Source organism: Papio anubis, chromosome 7, assembly GCF_008728515.1.
Source record: "Papio anubis isolate 15944 chromosome 7, Panubis1.0, whole genome shotgun sequence".
Taxonomy (NCBI): Eukaryota; Metazoa; Chordata; class Mammalia; order Primates; family Cercopithecidae; genus Papio; species Papio anubis.
The window spans coordinates 136021930-136037657 of record NC_044982.1 but is presented as its reverse complement, the minus strand read 5'-3'; the positions used below and the strand labels follow the sequence as shown (position 1 = coordinate 136037657).

The 15728-nt window shown below is 40.8% G+C and overlaps 1 protein-coding gene and 1 pseudogene across 3 annotated transcripts in view; both read right to left on the bottom strand.

Annotated features, from left to right (window-relative positions):
• The window catches only part of LOC101001645 (tropomodulin-3), a 78294-nt gene that overhangs the window by 13158 nt on the left and 49408 nt on the right, over positions 1-15728 (bottom strand). For both annotated transcript variants that reach the window (XM_003900943.5, XM_017960622.3), the window contains 3 exons: positions 10457-10579; positions 9037-9126; positions 2359-2489 (listed from right to left, as the gene is read on the bottom strand). In XM_003900943.5, the coding sequence (XP_003900992.1) occupies positions 2359-2489; positions 9037-9126; positions 10457-10579 (344 nt within the window). The remainder of the gene's footprint in view (positions 1-2358; positions 2490-9036; positions 9127-10456; positions 10580-15728) is intronic.
• LOC108586627 lies at positions 7607-8963 on the bottom strand (annotated as a pseudogene). Its single transcript, XR_002523057.2, has one exon. The product of XR_002523057.2 is annotated as a ribosomal RNA processing protein 36 homolog pseudogene (transcript).

The window sequence follows — 15728 nt, the reverse complement described above, 5'->3', positions numbered from 1 at the left end:
AGTAGCTGAGATTACAGGCATGCGCCACCAGGTCTGGCTAATTTTGTATTTTTAGTAGAGATGGGGTTTCATTATGCTAGTCAGGCTGGTCCCGAACTCCTGACCTTGGGTGATCCACACTCCTTGGCCTCCCAGTGTGCTGGGATCACAGGCGTGAGTCACCGCTCCCGGCCTTCATTATTCTTTTTATATGAAAATAAAAGTGGATTTACTTTTCTACAAGGAGAGAGATGAAGGAGCCCATCTCTGATGGAGTATGATTCCTGAGGCAGACAGACTGTTCTCAGTCACTTAGTTTAAGCTACAAAGTACTAAGAGAGATTAACCCTACACTACTTGAAGGAGAGAAAATAAAGTATCGAAGATGCTGGTTTTTCTCAGTAGTATCTGAGACTTCAATTCCCCTTAGCCTGGTTATTTTCAGATCATTACTGTTTATTTAGAGAAAGGGATACACAGGGACCAAATTAAAAAAATTAAAATAGGCCGGGTGCAGTGGCTCACACCTGTAATCCCAGCACATAGGGAGGCCAGGGTGGTCAAATCACTTGAGGTCAGGAGTTCAAAACCAGCCTGGCCAACGATGAAACCCCATCTCTACTAAAAATACAAAAATTAGCCAGGTGTGATGGTGGGTGCCTGTAATCCCAGGTATTCAGAAGGCTGAGACACAAGAATCGCTTGAACGTGGGGCGGGGCAGAGGGTGCAGTGAGTCAAGATTGCAGCCTGGGCAACAGAGCGAGACTCTGTCTCAAAAAAAACAAAAAAACAAACAAACAGGCCGGGCGCGGTGGCTCAAGCCTGTAATCCCAGCACTTTGGGAGGCTGAGACGGGCGGATCACGAGGTCAGGAGATCGAGACCATCCTGGCTAACACGGTGAAACCCCGTCTCCACTAAAAACTACAAAAAAACTAGTGGGGCGACGTGGCAGGCGCCTGTAGTCCCAGCTACTCGGGAGGCTGAGGCAGGAGAATGGCGTAAACCCGGTAGGCGGAGCTTGCCATGAGCTGAGATTCAGCCACTGCACTCCAGCCTGGGCGGCAAAGCGAGACTCCGTCTCAAAAAACAAACAAACAAACAAACAAAAAAGTGAGTAATCAATTATGAATATAAGCTTTCTCTGAGGCTTTCCTTCCTCCACTCACAGGAAGGATTACTCCCTAGAGGAGCACAGAGGCTTTCTTCCCTAGGCTCGTGATTTCCAGATGCTCTCCTCCCCTTGTCCCCCAGTTCAAAAAAATCAAGTTTTAAAATAAGGAATTTATAATGAAGCTTTTACACAATGGCTAATATCTAGATAATCTGAGTTTACTCTTCGGTGATTAATTACCCCTATGCCCTCCTAATTTCTTCTTTCCTTACTCCAGGGAACAGTTGCATTGTTTAAAACTCAAAGTAAGATCCCAGAAAGCCTATTCCTAGGTGATTACTCAAGAGAATTTAAAGCATGTTCACACAAAAACCTGTGTGTGAAAGTATATCGTGGCTGTATTAATAACCATCCCAAACTGGAAGGAACCCATATGTCTACCAACTGATGAACAGATAAACAAACTGCAGCGTATCTGACACACTCACCAGGAATGAATCTCAAATGCATTATGCTAAGAAGTCACACCCCAAAGGCTACATACTATAGGATTCCATTTATATGACATTCTGGAGAAGGCAAAATGATAGGGAAAGAAAATAGGTCAGTGGTTGTCAGGGGCTAGAGCTGGGGGGCAGAGAATGACTACAAAGGGGTATGAGAGAACTTTTGCAGTGACAGATACATTCTACATCTTGAGTGTAATGGTGGTTGTACAAAATTGTATGCACCTGTCAAAATTCATAGACCTGTACATTAAAAGGGAGATTTTTACCATATTTAAATTTTACCTCAAAAAAAACCAGGTTTTATTTTTTAAGATGGGGCGGTGGCAGGTCTCACTACGTTGCCCAGGCTGGTCTCAAACTTTTGGGTTCAGGCCATCCTCCAGCCTCAGTCTCCCAGATAGCTGGGATAACAAGTATGCACCACCATACCTAGCTAAGGAACCAAATTTTACAAAAGCAAGACCCAAGAGGCTAAATGTTCTTAGAAGCGGTATTTAGAAAACCCGAGAGATTTATTCTGACAGTTTGTAGGGTTTACATTTTTAGATGATAAATTTCTCAAAAAGCAAGTGAGAAAATACTATACCATAACACTTCAGTATCTAAAATATGAAGAAACCTGTGTCAGCATACTGGTAAGAGCAAAAACTTTACCTTAAAGTAGAAAGAATTAGACTATTTTATCAACTGCCCAGCTCTCATCCTAGGTTCAGCCGACTCAAAGCAATACAAAACCACTCTGACTAGCACACTTACCTTTATATTATTCAAATTAACTTCAACAAGATAAGCATCATTTTCTTTAATTCTCTTCAAACTCTCTTCTACGTTGGTTGGATTTGGTGGCTCATCAAATACTGGAAGAATCTTTTCACCTTTGACCACATCTGCAGTGATAAATGAAAAGAGCAGCAGTTGATACTTTTTTTTTTTGAGATGGAGTCTCGCACTTTCACCCAGGCTGGAGTGCAGTGGCACGATCTCGGCTCACTGCAAGCTCCGCCTCCCGGGTTCACGCTATTCTCCTGTCTCAGCCTCCCGAGTAGCTGGGACTACAGGCGCCCACTACCACGCCCAGATAATTTTTTTTTTTTTTTTTTTTTTGAGACGGAGTCTCGCTCTGTCGCCCAGGCTGGAGTGCAGTGGCGCGATCTCGGCTCACTACAAGCTCCGCCTTCCGGGTTCACGCCATTCTCCTGCCTCAGCCTGCCTGGTAGCTGGGACTACAGGCGCCCGACACCACACCCCGCTAATTTTTTGTATTTTTAGTACAGATGGGGTTTCACATTGTTAGCCAGGATGGTCTCGATTTCCTGACCTCGTGATCCGCCCGCCTTGGCCTCCCAAAGTGCTGGGATTACACGCGTGAGACACCGCGCCCGGCCCCGGATAATTTTTTGTATTTTTAGTGGGTTTCACCATGTTGGCCAGCATGGTCTCAATCTCCTGACCTCCTGATCCGCCCGCCTCAGCCTCCCAAAGTGGCGTGGGCCACCGCGCCCGGCCTGGAGTTGATACTATTACAGTGGATGCAGATATTCACTTGGTAACATCTCTTTCTCTCTCTCTCATACACACATATTTATTCAAGGGGACAGATTTAAAAGTTTCAGCCCCACAATTCCGAAAAGATCCTTTATGTGTTGACACATATTTATTTATTTTTTTTAAATGGTTTTTTTTTTTGGTTTTTTTTTTGAGATGGAGTCTCACTCTGTTGCCCAGGCTAGACTGCAGTGGCGTGATCTTGGCTCACTGCAACCTCCTCCTGCCACGTTCAACTGACTCTCCTGCCTCAGCCTCCCGAGTACCTGGGACTACAGGTGTGTGCCACCATGCCTGGCTAATTTTTGTATTTTTAGTAGAGATGGGTTTCATCATGTTGGCCAGGGTGGTCTCGAACTTCTGGCCTCAAGTGACCTGCCTGCCTTGGCCTCCCAAAGTGCTGGGATTACAGGCGTGAGCCACTGCGCCTGGCCTTGACACACATTTAAGGCATCCAAATAAAATTTTACTGAATATAAATACCAAACATATTCAATATTTAATTTATTTGCCATGTATCAGTCTTCAAAAATGAATATTTTCATTGTCTTAGTATATTACAAGATATTTTTACCACTCAAATATATTTGATAGCACAAGTTGATGATGCCATTTGTTTTTAGCAATATTTAAGATAAAGTACTAGTATGATAAAATCTAGCATCTCATCATTTCTCTGAGATTTAACTGATAATTGGCATAAAGGCAGTAAGAATCACAGACTTAAAGAAATATAGCCTAAATGAGAAGAATAAGGTGATGGGAGGGCACATTACCTCTTCCTCCCATGGGGAGTACTCTGCAGTGGGAGAGTAGGGAGAACTTTCTGTGAGCAAGAAGGAATAGGAAGGAGGGTGGGAATAAGGAGCAGAGAGGGAGAGGAGGTAAAGGTACACGGAAGAGCTACTGAGACAGAGTCTCCAAAATTTACTGCCCTCCCTCACTCTCACTCCCTAATCTTTACCTCAGCTACCCACACGATAGGAATATGATGCTTCAGATGTGAACAACAGAGGCCCTGAAATCCTTGAGCCCTTTCAAGAGATCACTGTGCTCTGCTGCCTGTGTGTGGGGGTCCATGAACAACTATAACAGGTAAACTTTTATGGATACATTTTCTGGGGAAAGCATTACTTTTTTGTGGTCATTCAAGTCAAAGACCACAAAAGGCTCACAAACTAGTGAATGACCACAAAAGAGTAAGAGCAATTGACATGGAAAGACTGACCGGGTTCAAAATGGACTACTATCTGGCTTTTTTCCTTCCTGCCTTCCTCTAGATTTTAGAAGCAAAACTCATCTTGAGACAGGGTGCACTGATTATCCAATAAATTCCATTAAGGATATCTTGTTACTTTCAAATATCACACACACACACAAAGCATCTTGAAGAGATCAACTTAGATAAAGGTTTGAAAATTACTTTCCTGAGGTAGGGTGAAAAATCTGAATATATTTAGTCTGGAGAAGTACATATTAAAAGAAGTTATGCTAGCTGTTTTCAGATTTATCCTGTAGAAGCTGAGAAGAGACAAATTTAGTGCTGTTCTGAAAGGCTGGGTTAGAACAAGTATAGATTGCCAAGAAGCAGAACTTGGTTCAAGACAAGGAAAAGCTTCCTAATGGAGCTCTGCTCAACAACAGAGAGTGGGCTCCCTCTCACTTGAGTTCAGCAAGGTAGTCTTCAAGACAGCTAGGGAAGAACTTCCTCATTGAATGGAAAATTGAGTAGTTCTAATTTTATAAAACCACAGGATGTGTGGAATGGGGAAAGAAATCTCGAGAGTCTTGCACCTTAATGAAATAATGAATCCAGTCAATGGGATGCAGGAATTATTAAGCAAAAGGTTCATGGGAAACTTAAAAAGGATGGATCAGGCTGCCTACATTTGAACCCTGTGATCAATCTCATTCCCCCAAAGAGGAAGGATTAGATTTGATAAGCTAAGTTCTTAATATGATTCAATCACCACCCATGAAGCATTCTTGCCAAAAGGGAACTGCACCTGCACCTCATCAAGCCGCTAGAACTAAAAGTTTATGGAAACACAGGTGATAGAAAAACATAAAATGATACCATAAGGTTGAAATCAGCCAAATCCAGAATGTGGAAAATTCTATGAAAAATAACCCAGTTTCTTAAAAAATAAATGGCATGAAAAAAAAGAAAAAAGAAAAAAAAAAAAAAAGGAAAGAGGTTGGGGAGGAGAACTGTTAAGAAATTAAGGGAGACTAAAAAGACAAACAACCAAATGCAGTGTGTAACCTTTTTTGAGTCAATAATGAAATGACATTTTGGAGAGAATAGAGGAAATCTGGACACAGACTGGGTATTACATGATATGAAGAAAATACTGTAAATTTTAAACTTTGATGATGGCATCATGATTACATTAAAAGAAAAGCCTTTATTTGTGAGACACACATATGGAAATATTTATAGGTGATGTAATACAAATGAACAGGGTTTGCTTTAAAATACTTCAGGAAAAAAAGTAGAAGGGCTAGGGAGGGAGACAGAAGATAAATAAAACAAGGCTGGCAAATGTTAAAAAACAGCTGAAGCTGGGTAATAATATATTATTCTCTCTTCTTTTATGTATGTTTGAACACTTCTACAATAAAAACTGAAAAATGAGAAGCGGGATGGTCAAATTGCAAAACATCGTAAAAAGGAATGTTATACACATGTCTGAATGAGGTAGATGTATACATATTGACTAGAAAACATGGTCCACTGCTAAGTGATACACTATATAACACGGGTTAAAATCCTTACCACTGACTTTGTGTAAAATATTGAGGTTACTTAATTATTTTAAAATCTCAGCTTTCTCACATGCAAATTAAAGATAATAATATCTATTTCATAGAACTGTTTTGAGGGCTGAGAGTACTCCACGTCCAAGAGCTGTGCATGCAACATGGCCCACAGTAAGCATTCAAAAACATTTAGTTGGCCAGGGATTGTTGGCTCACGCCTGTAATCCCAGCACTTTGGGAGGCTGAGGTGGGCAGATCGCCAGAGGTCAGGAGTTTGAGACCAGCCTGGCCAACATGGCAAAACCCCGTCTCTACTAAAAATACAAAAAAAAAAAAAAAAAAGTTAACAAAACATGGTGGCGAATTCCTACTGAAAAATTAAGTTGCAATAAATACTTACAGTATAATCTTTTTTTGTAAAAAACAAGAGACTATGTATAACATGTATACATTAGTACAAACAGTGAAAAGTCTGGTAGGGTATATACAAAACAGGGTGCTGTTTGGGTAAGCAGAGGGCATGACAGCTGCAGACAGAGACACTTTTACTTCTTCCCATAAATACTTATGTATTGTTTAAATGCGCTACAAAGGCATGTATCACCTTGCTAATTTAAGAACACCCTATACATGAATTTTTTATCTGTTTTTTGAGATAGGGTCTTGCTCTATTGCCCAGGCTTGAGTGCAGTAGTGTGATCACGGCTCACTGAAGGCTCAATCTCCTGGGCTCAAGCCATCCTCCCCTCAGTCTCCCAAGTAGCTGAGACTAGAGACATGTGCCACCATGCCCAGCTAATTTTTAAAATTTTGTAGAGATGGAGGTCTACATTTCCAAAGCTGGTCTTGAAGTCTTGGACTCAAGCGATCCTCCTGCCTCAGCCTCAGAAAATGAAATTACAGGCATGATCCACCACACCTGGCCCCTATAAGTGAATTTCTGAAAAGCTTTGCTTTAGGCTATATAATACTTCACAGCAGACTGAAAGGTTTAGGGGTTGAATAGTTTTGTGGTATCGCCTGAATCTGATTTTATAATGTAATTTCTTTGTTTAAGTATTATTATCTATTTCTTGAAAATTAGTAGTAGTGATAATAAAATGTCAACAAAACCAAGTTTGACTAGCTTTTTTTTTCTTTAAACATGACATTTTTTATTTTTTATTTTATATTTCTCACATTTTAATTTTTGCCAGTTTGATCCTGTTGCCCTTTGTTCCTAATGACTCTTGCTCATGGTGGTTTCTTTCCTTGTGTGCTTTAACTGTAAGCTCATATTCCTTGAAATTTTAACTGAAAGAATTCCTTGAGGCCTGGGTTTAAAGAACAATCCTCAAGAAAGGATTACATTTGCTTCTGCCAGGTCCCTGGAGACACTATCTACTTGAGACTTTTTTTTTGGGGGGGGGGGGTTTCACTTTTTTTGCCCAGGCTGGAGTGTAGTGGCACGATCTTGGCTCGCTGCAACCTCCGCCTCCCAGGTTCAAGTGATTCTCCTGCCTCAGCCTCCGGAGTAGCTGGGATTACAGGCACATACCACCAGGGAGGCTGAGGCACAACAATCACCTGAACCTGGGAGGCGGAGGCTGCAGTAAGCCAAGACTGCACCACTGCACTCCAGCCTGGGTGACAGAGCAGACTCTGTTTCGGGGGGGAAAAAACACACACACAAAAAGGCCACAAAAAAACAATAAAAAGATGAGTAAAGAGAATGTTTATGAAGTGGCTCCTACATAATGTCCCAGCCCTGGGAGTCATGAACAGACTCCATGGTCTTCATTGACCCCTCTTCTTCGGTATCAGAATCCCTGGTTTAAGGCAAGGATGAGAAAAGAACACAAGGACACAATGAACCAGATCCAAGCTGAGGCTGTGTGGCATGACAGAAGGCTGAACTATTCTTCTTGTGTAGCCCTAGGGATAGTCCAAGAGCCCTCTAGTCTTCTCTGAGGCAATGAGATTCAAGGGCAGCTATGATCCTTGCCCTTGAATGGAAACCAGCCGTGGCCAAATCTGTCCTCACAGATTCATGTCTCCCTGGGGCAGTGGCAGAGCAGAGGATAGTTCCTTCTTACTCTTTGCTCAAAGGGAGATGCCTCCTGTCCTTGCCTGCATTTCGTCGCCTCTTTCGACTCAAGAAGTTCTCCAATTTCTTGCTGCGTTTCAGCTCCTTGAACTTCTCAGCTAGTGCCAACTGGCGCTGCTCAGATTTCTTCAGGAAGTATGGCCGATGGCCCTGCTGGGCCTGAGCCCGACGTTCTTGCTTCAGGGCCAGGTGCAGCTCCTGCTGTTGCTTTCGCTCCTGCTGTGCCATTTCTTGCTGCTCCATTCGCTGAAGCAGTTGCTGCAGTTTCTCATGCTCCTTTCCTGAACGGTGCTTCTTCAACTGTTTTTTCACAAGCTCTTTCTCTTTTGCTCGGATGTCATTCAAGAATTGATATGTTTTGTCAAACACCTCAGGATTATATTCCCCTGACAGATCATCAAAGCGAGGGTCCCGGGCTACCTTTTTACTGATGGGAACAACCTGACGTAAAAATGGTACTCGGATCTTGGCTGACATTTCCAGAGGCCTGTGCTTATCTGCAACACATGCATTTTGGATAGGTGGTCTAGAACCTTGTTTCTTAGGGCTGTTTCCAGCTACCAATTGTTTGTACGTCTTAGTCCCCACTTGGCTCTGCAATTCCAACAGTTCCTCAAATGACATGTTAGATGTGCCCCTCAATAGGTCGCGGGCCGCGGCCCCAGGCTCCAGGCCCTCGCCGTCCTCCTCGCGGTCCCGGGCCCCGCGGGGATGTCGAGCCCCGGCGCCGGCCCCGGTGCGGCGGTTAGCTCCCGGCATCAGCGTGGAGTAGCGCTCGGAAGACCTTGACTAGCTTTTATACTGTTTAGTTATTATTTAGTGAGGTAGAGTGGTTCTTACTACATTTGCTGACCCATTAAGCACAAAATATTTAATACTCTATTTTCAATGTCTTTCTTGGTTAATACCACCAAATTGAAATATCAGGTTTCAAGTACATATATATAACATCTAGTATGTGAATACTTAAGCTGACACAAGGCGAAAACAAAATATATTTAATAAACGATTAGAATTCACAAAGCATTTTAAGTACTCACCTGAAAAATGTTCTTGGTCAACACCATTACTACTTCCCATCATATTACAGAACTGTGTATTCGTTATCAAATTGTGCATCCCAAGAATTGCTATATAGAAAAAGAAAGTTTTTATTGTTTTAAACATGAAGAGTTTTACAACTAAAAATTTCTATCAATAATTTTAATATTCTCTGGACCTTTTCCTATAAATTATAGATCACACACACACAGAAGAACAAAATGATTAAAAATCACCTACAATCTCATTCTCATCAATACTTATTATTTTTCCCCACATTTCTAAATTTACATTTCCCCGCATTTCCAAAATCAGAGTTGGAGGCAGCCTAATCCTGAACGTAAATCTATGCTTAGCTCCATCTGGTGGCTGAGAGAGAAAATGGAAAGGATCTATTTTTGCCGTTAATTTCACAAGGTTTCTAGGAACATCATGTGACAAAAAGCAGATTTTCAACTTTTAACCTTCATATTTTAATGTATGTTAATCTCATGTCATTAATTTGCATTTGGACTCCAGTTAAGAGTAAAATACTAAAGTATTAGGTTCTTGTATGTAAGAATATGAGCACCCTTCAAATATGACAGGAGGAAAAATAAATTTGGTTTTAGTTTTTGATGCCCTTGTGTACAAATAAGGCAGAAGTCAGAGGATGTCCTTGGCTCATTCCACTCTGATGAATGTACTATTTACAGATCTGTCAGTCCTCAGTCCCTCAACACAAAGACTCCTGCTCTGGCTGTGGCATCACACCTTGACCTGTCCCTTTCCAAGGTCCTTCCCAAAGGACCATCAGTGCTACATTCAAACTTTATAGTTCTTGGGGTTATTTGGTATGAAGAACTCCCCATGCATCACACTTTTCTATCTAGGAAAGTAGGTCGTACATGGGTACGGAGGGGAAGATACTGGTCTAGATAAGAAATTGGCAATAATGAAAATAATAGAGAGGTTTGGAGTGTTTCATATACACTTCAGAAAAGTTGGGAAGGTGGTGAGTATAGCTCAGAACTGACTGCTTCAATCTACTTTCTAGTTACTCATCTCTCAGTCTTCTGATAAAGTAGGTCAGCAGTTGACCCTGAAGACTCTTTTTCAGTGTTCAGATGGGACAGCTTCTAGCTGAGCACCAGCTGATGAAAGATTTTTAGAAAGACTTTCAAATATGACAACATGGGAAAAGGTGTCGAACAACACAATACATTCTCTTAACATAAACATTTCACTATTGAGAGTATTTAGAGAAATGAAACTCTTTATGTCAGCTTTATCGTGTAAAATATAAAGCCAAATATGTGGTTACTGATTCAACAGCACTTGCTAGGTAAAGAAAACATCTGTATCATGTATATAGGTATGTGCTGGTATTTCCCACTCCACCCCACGTTTATTCACAAATTAAATTGTTTTAGGTGATACCTGCGAGGTCACACAATTCTGTATCAGAAGCACTTGTCAAAGCTTCTTCTAATTCTGGATCAAGAGACACTTTTTCTTCTGTAAAAGTCTGTACAGGTTTTTGTTTGGGGATAAATATTTTCCCTGTAAAATAAAGCACTTTGTTAATTCCACTATTACTGCTATTAACTCATTACCATTTTATCCTTGTAACCAAAGTATGTATAATTGAACCTGAAGGAAAAGATTAACATTAACAGTAATTTTGTTTTATCTCTGACATAGATTTTTAAGTTTCCAGTGTAATATTTTGGCTGTAAAAGTTGGAAAGAAAAGGTCAACTGAGAAACTTTTCATCTGTGGAAATAAAAATGGGCTCTTTTTAGAGTAATTGCGAGTTGCTTTACAAATAATCAATCAATAAATGAAGGAATAAACAAAAAAACCTATAAAACTTTAAAGAGATTGAAAAAAAAAACCCCCCAAAAAACCAGATTCCAATTTCCTTTTTTTTGAGATGGAGTCTCACTCTGTCACCCAGGCTGGAGTGTTGTGGCGTGATCTTGGCTCACTGCAACCTCTGCCTCCTGGGTTCAAGTCATTCTCCTGCCTCAGCCTCCTGAGTAGCTGGGACTACAGGCGTGCACCACCACACCCAGCTAATTTTTGTATTTTTAGTAAAGACGGGGTTTTGCCATGTTGGCCAGGCTGGTCTTGAACTCCTGACCTGAGGTGATCCACCCGCCTTGGCCTCCCAAAGTGCTAGGATTACAGGTGTGAGCCACCGCGCCCGGCCCCAATTTCTTATTATTAAGCAACAAACTGTTACTGTCACATGGGGGATGGCAGAGACAATTATGATTCTAGAAATTCAAATTCTGATTGCAAATAAATTTCTACGTCCTGAGTGGCACTCTGAAATTTTTAGTCATTATTCCTCCAAGCCTCAATGTACATGAACAAGAAACTAGTTACTTTAGAAACCTAAAGACTTTATCATATGAAAATCATGTTTATGACCATATGTTCTATGCAAGATTGAAAATACGAAGGGAATGGAAAAATGCTAATAATTATAACTGCAGCACTAGCTGACCAAACAAGATGTACTCACACAACTTGGGTTACTAAGCTTGCATAGAACAGAATACCCAATTAAAGTTGGTTTAAACTGGTGCTTCAAAAGCTCTGATGTTCATGTTAGTCACCAGGGATCTTACTAAAGTACAGATGCTGATGCAGCAGGTCTGAGTAGGGCCTGAGATTCTGCATTTCTAACCAGACTTCCAGATGATGCTGATCCACAGACCACTCTTAAAGCAATAAGGGTTCAAACAACATGAAGTTTTATTATCTCACTTAATAAGCCCACAGGAAGGTGGTTCTAGGGTTGGTTTAGTAGCTCACTGTTGACATCAAGGATCCAGGTTCCTTTGTTTTTCTCTTTGGCTATTGTGTGGAGGCCTTTGTTCTTAGGCCTTCACAGTCTCAAGATGACCTTTGTAGCACCAAGTATTATGTCCCCACACAATAAAGCCAGAACAGGAAGGAGTTCTTTTTCAATTGCCAACTTTTTTTAAGGCTAGTCAAGTGAAGCAGCGGGAGTAGAAATGGAACAAATAAATCTGTAACTGGTTGTGATCAATTAGCTGTAACCACCACTGCACTTGGACCACCCTCAACTGCCAACTTTTACAAGAAATCCTGCACTGCAGATTTTTCCTTTGGTCTATGCCCCAGCTGCAAGGGTGGCTAGGAAAGCAAGCATCTGTGAATGGTTGTTAAATGGGCAACTATAGTGTCTGTCCCAAACTGAAACCAACTAAAGTACTTTTATATTCCCTCAATTCCCTGAACATTTCACCATAGCTACACTTAGACATTGTGCAATGTGTTTGTCTTTTGCATGCTTTTCAAGGGGATGCTGTATGTTCTGTTCATCCCTGCATCCTTGCCTAGAACACAATAGGCAATCCAATTTGCTGAATAAACAATTTGGTGATCACCTTCAGTCCAATGATCCCATTTTATAAAGTATAATTTAAATACATGGGCTCAAAGTCACACAGCAGAGCTAATACTAGAACACAGGTTGTCAAACTCTTAAGGCCAGGGCTTCAGTGCTTTTTCCAATTAACTGGCGGCTTACAAACTTGATTTTTTTAGCAACAGACTTTCCCCCCGCAAACAAATGCCCACCTATATGGTGGTATGTATAACTGATCTTAGTACCAAATTTTGGAATTCTGATGACTGGATAATCTTTTATTATTGGTTCACAGGTAAAGAGAAATCCAAATCATTAGGTCCTGATAATTCCATACTTTTCATAGTGGTTGAGATTACAACTAAAGTGACATACATTTCAGGGGGGCATAATTTTAATTGCCATTTCAGGATAATTACATTTTCCTTAGCTCAATCTACCAGTATTTTCAACTGTGTATGGCAGTAGTTCTAAATGTTATATGCACAGTGGCTTCACTGTGAGAGCTTTAAAAAATTCTCATGTCCAAGCCCCACTCCAGAGATGCTGGTTTAGTTAATCTTGTATGCTGCATGGGCAGCTGAATTTTTTAAAGCTCTCTAGGGATTTTGATGCATAGCAGCCAAGGTTGAGAGCAACTGGATTATGGTATTCACTGACTAAACAAAACTACTCAAGCTACTTGCCACAAAAAATGATCAGTATGTGAGGTAATATGTATGTCAAATTTAATTTAGCTATCCCACAATGTGTACATGTAAAAAAAGTTATACACCATAAACAACACAATTTTTACTTGCTAATTAAAAAAAAAACTACACAAACTATCAAATAGCTGCCCATGTCTTATTTGAGGGACTGATGGAATCTAAAGCACTATAAAAATCTAAGATGCTTATTTTTTATAATCCTTATACACATTCCTTAAGAGGCATTATTCGTATCTAATTTCCCCCATACATAAATTTTTGCTAATGCTTACAAATACAAAATGAATCTCGGCAGAAAAATCAGTAAGGCAAAACAAAACTCCCAACGACCTAGAAAAATTTTTCTGTCATACAGAATTTTGCTCGATTTCATAGAGTTCTGACATAGCTTGGCACCTCTTCTGGCACTCCTCTTTGGCACTTTGGGAGGTCAAGGTGGGTGGATCACCTCAGGTCAGGAGTTTAAGACCAGCCTGGCCAACATGGCAAAACCCCGTCTCCACTAAAAATACAAAAATTAGCCTAGTGTGGTGGTGCACGCCTGTAGTCCCAGCTACTCAGGAGACTGAGGCAGGAGAATCACTTGAACCCAGGAGGCAGAGGGTGCAGTGAGCCGAGATCACGCCACGACACTCCAGCCTGGGTGACAGAGTAAGACTCCATCTCAAAAAAAGGAAATTGGATTCTGGTTTTTTTTTTTTTTTTTTTTTAAATCTCTTTACATAATTTTTGCTATAGAGCGATTTAGCTTGTACAATATTGTTTTTTAAAATACAAAAAGTAATTACTTCATACTTTCTTCTAGGTTAGTTGAACACTAATACACTGTAATAAGTTATCTTTTAATGCATATATATGAAGTTTAGTTATAGAAAAGTAGAAGTAAAGAAATTAATTTTGTAAGAAAGGATAAACTAGGAAGGACCTAAGTTAGTATTATGAATACAAAACCTAAGGGGCTCTCAGCAAATTAATTTACAGATTTATACAATCTCTTTCAAAATCTCAGTTGGTTTTTTTTTATAGAAAGTGACAAACTGATCCTAAAATTCATATGGAAACCCAGAATAGCCAAGAACACAGTTGTAAGTAAGACTTAAACTTCCCAGTGTCAAAATTTAATGCAAAGCTACTATAATCAAAACGGTGTTGGTGCACTAGGAAAGACATTTAGATCAACAGAATATAACCAAAAATCCAGAAATAAACCCTTATACTTATGGTTGATTTTCTACAGGAATACCAAAACAATTCAATGGAGAAAGAACAGTGTTTCAACAAATGGTACTAAGACAACTGCACAGTCACATGCAAAGTTTTTTGTTTTTGTTTTTTTTCTTTTGAGAGAGTCTCTCACTTGGTCACCCAGGTTGGAGCGCAGTGGTGCAATCTCAGTCCAATGCAACCTCCGCCTCCTGGGTTCAAGCGATTCTCATACCTCAGCCTCCCAAGTAGCTGGGACTACTAGTAGATGGGGTTTTGCCATGTTGGTCTTGGTCAGGCAGGTCTTAAACTCCTGACCTCAAATGATCCACCTGCCTCGGTCTCCCAAAGTGCTGGGATTACAGATGTGAGCCACCACTCTTGGCCTCATATGCAAAGTTGAATCCTTACCTCACACCATACTCAAAATAGATTATAAACCTAAATGGGACGGACATGGTGGCTCACGCCTATAATCCCAGCACTTTGGGAGGCAGAGGCGGGCGGATAACCTGAGGTTAGGAGATCGAGACCAGCCTGGCCAACAAGGTGACACCCCGCCTCTACTAAAAATACAAAAACTAGCCACGTGTGGTAGCACACGCCTGTAATCCCAGCTACTCAGGAGGCTGAGGCAGGAGAATCGCCTGAACTTGGGAGGCGGAGGTTGCAGTGAGCCGAGATCGTGCCATTCTACTCCAGCCTGGGCGACAGAGCAAGACTCCGACTCAAAATAAATAAGTAAAATAAAAACAAAAACCTAAAGGTAAGGGCTAAACTATAAAACTCTTAGGAAAAAAGATAAGATTATATCTCCTTGGCAGGCTGAGGCAGGCGGATCACCTAAGGTCAGGAGTTGAAGACCAGACTGACCAACATGGAGAAACTCCATCTCTGCTAGAAATACAAAAGAATTAGCTGGGCATGGTGGCGCATGCCTATAATACTAGCTACTCAGGAGGCTGAGGCAGGAGAATCGCTTGAACCCAGGGGGCAGAGGTTGCGGTGAGCAAAGATAGTGCCACTGCACTCCAGCCTGGGCAACAAGAGCGAAACTCTGTTTCAAAAAAAAAAAATTTATATCTCCGTGACCTTGAGTTAGGCAATGGTTTTTAGATATGACACCCAAAGTATAAGTAACAAAAGAAACATAGATAAATTGTACTACATCAAAATTAAAAACTTTTATGGGGCAAATTATACCATCAAGAAAGTGAAAAGACAATCTGCTGAATAGGAGAAACATTTTTTGAACCATGTATCTGGCAAGAAATTTTTATCCAGAATATATAAGGAATGCTTGCCAATCAACAATAAAAGGACAACCCAGTTTAAAAGTAAGCGAGGATTTGAAGAGACATTTCTACAAAGAATATGTACAGCTGGGCATGGT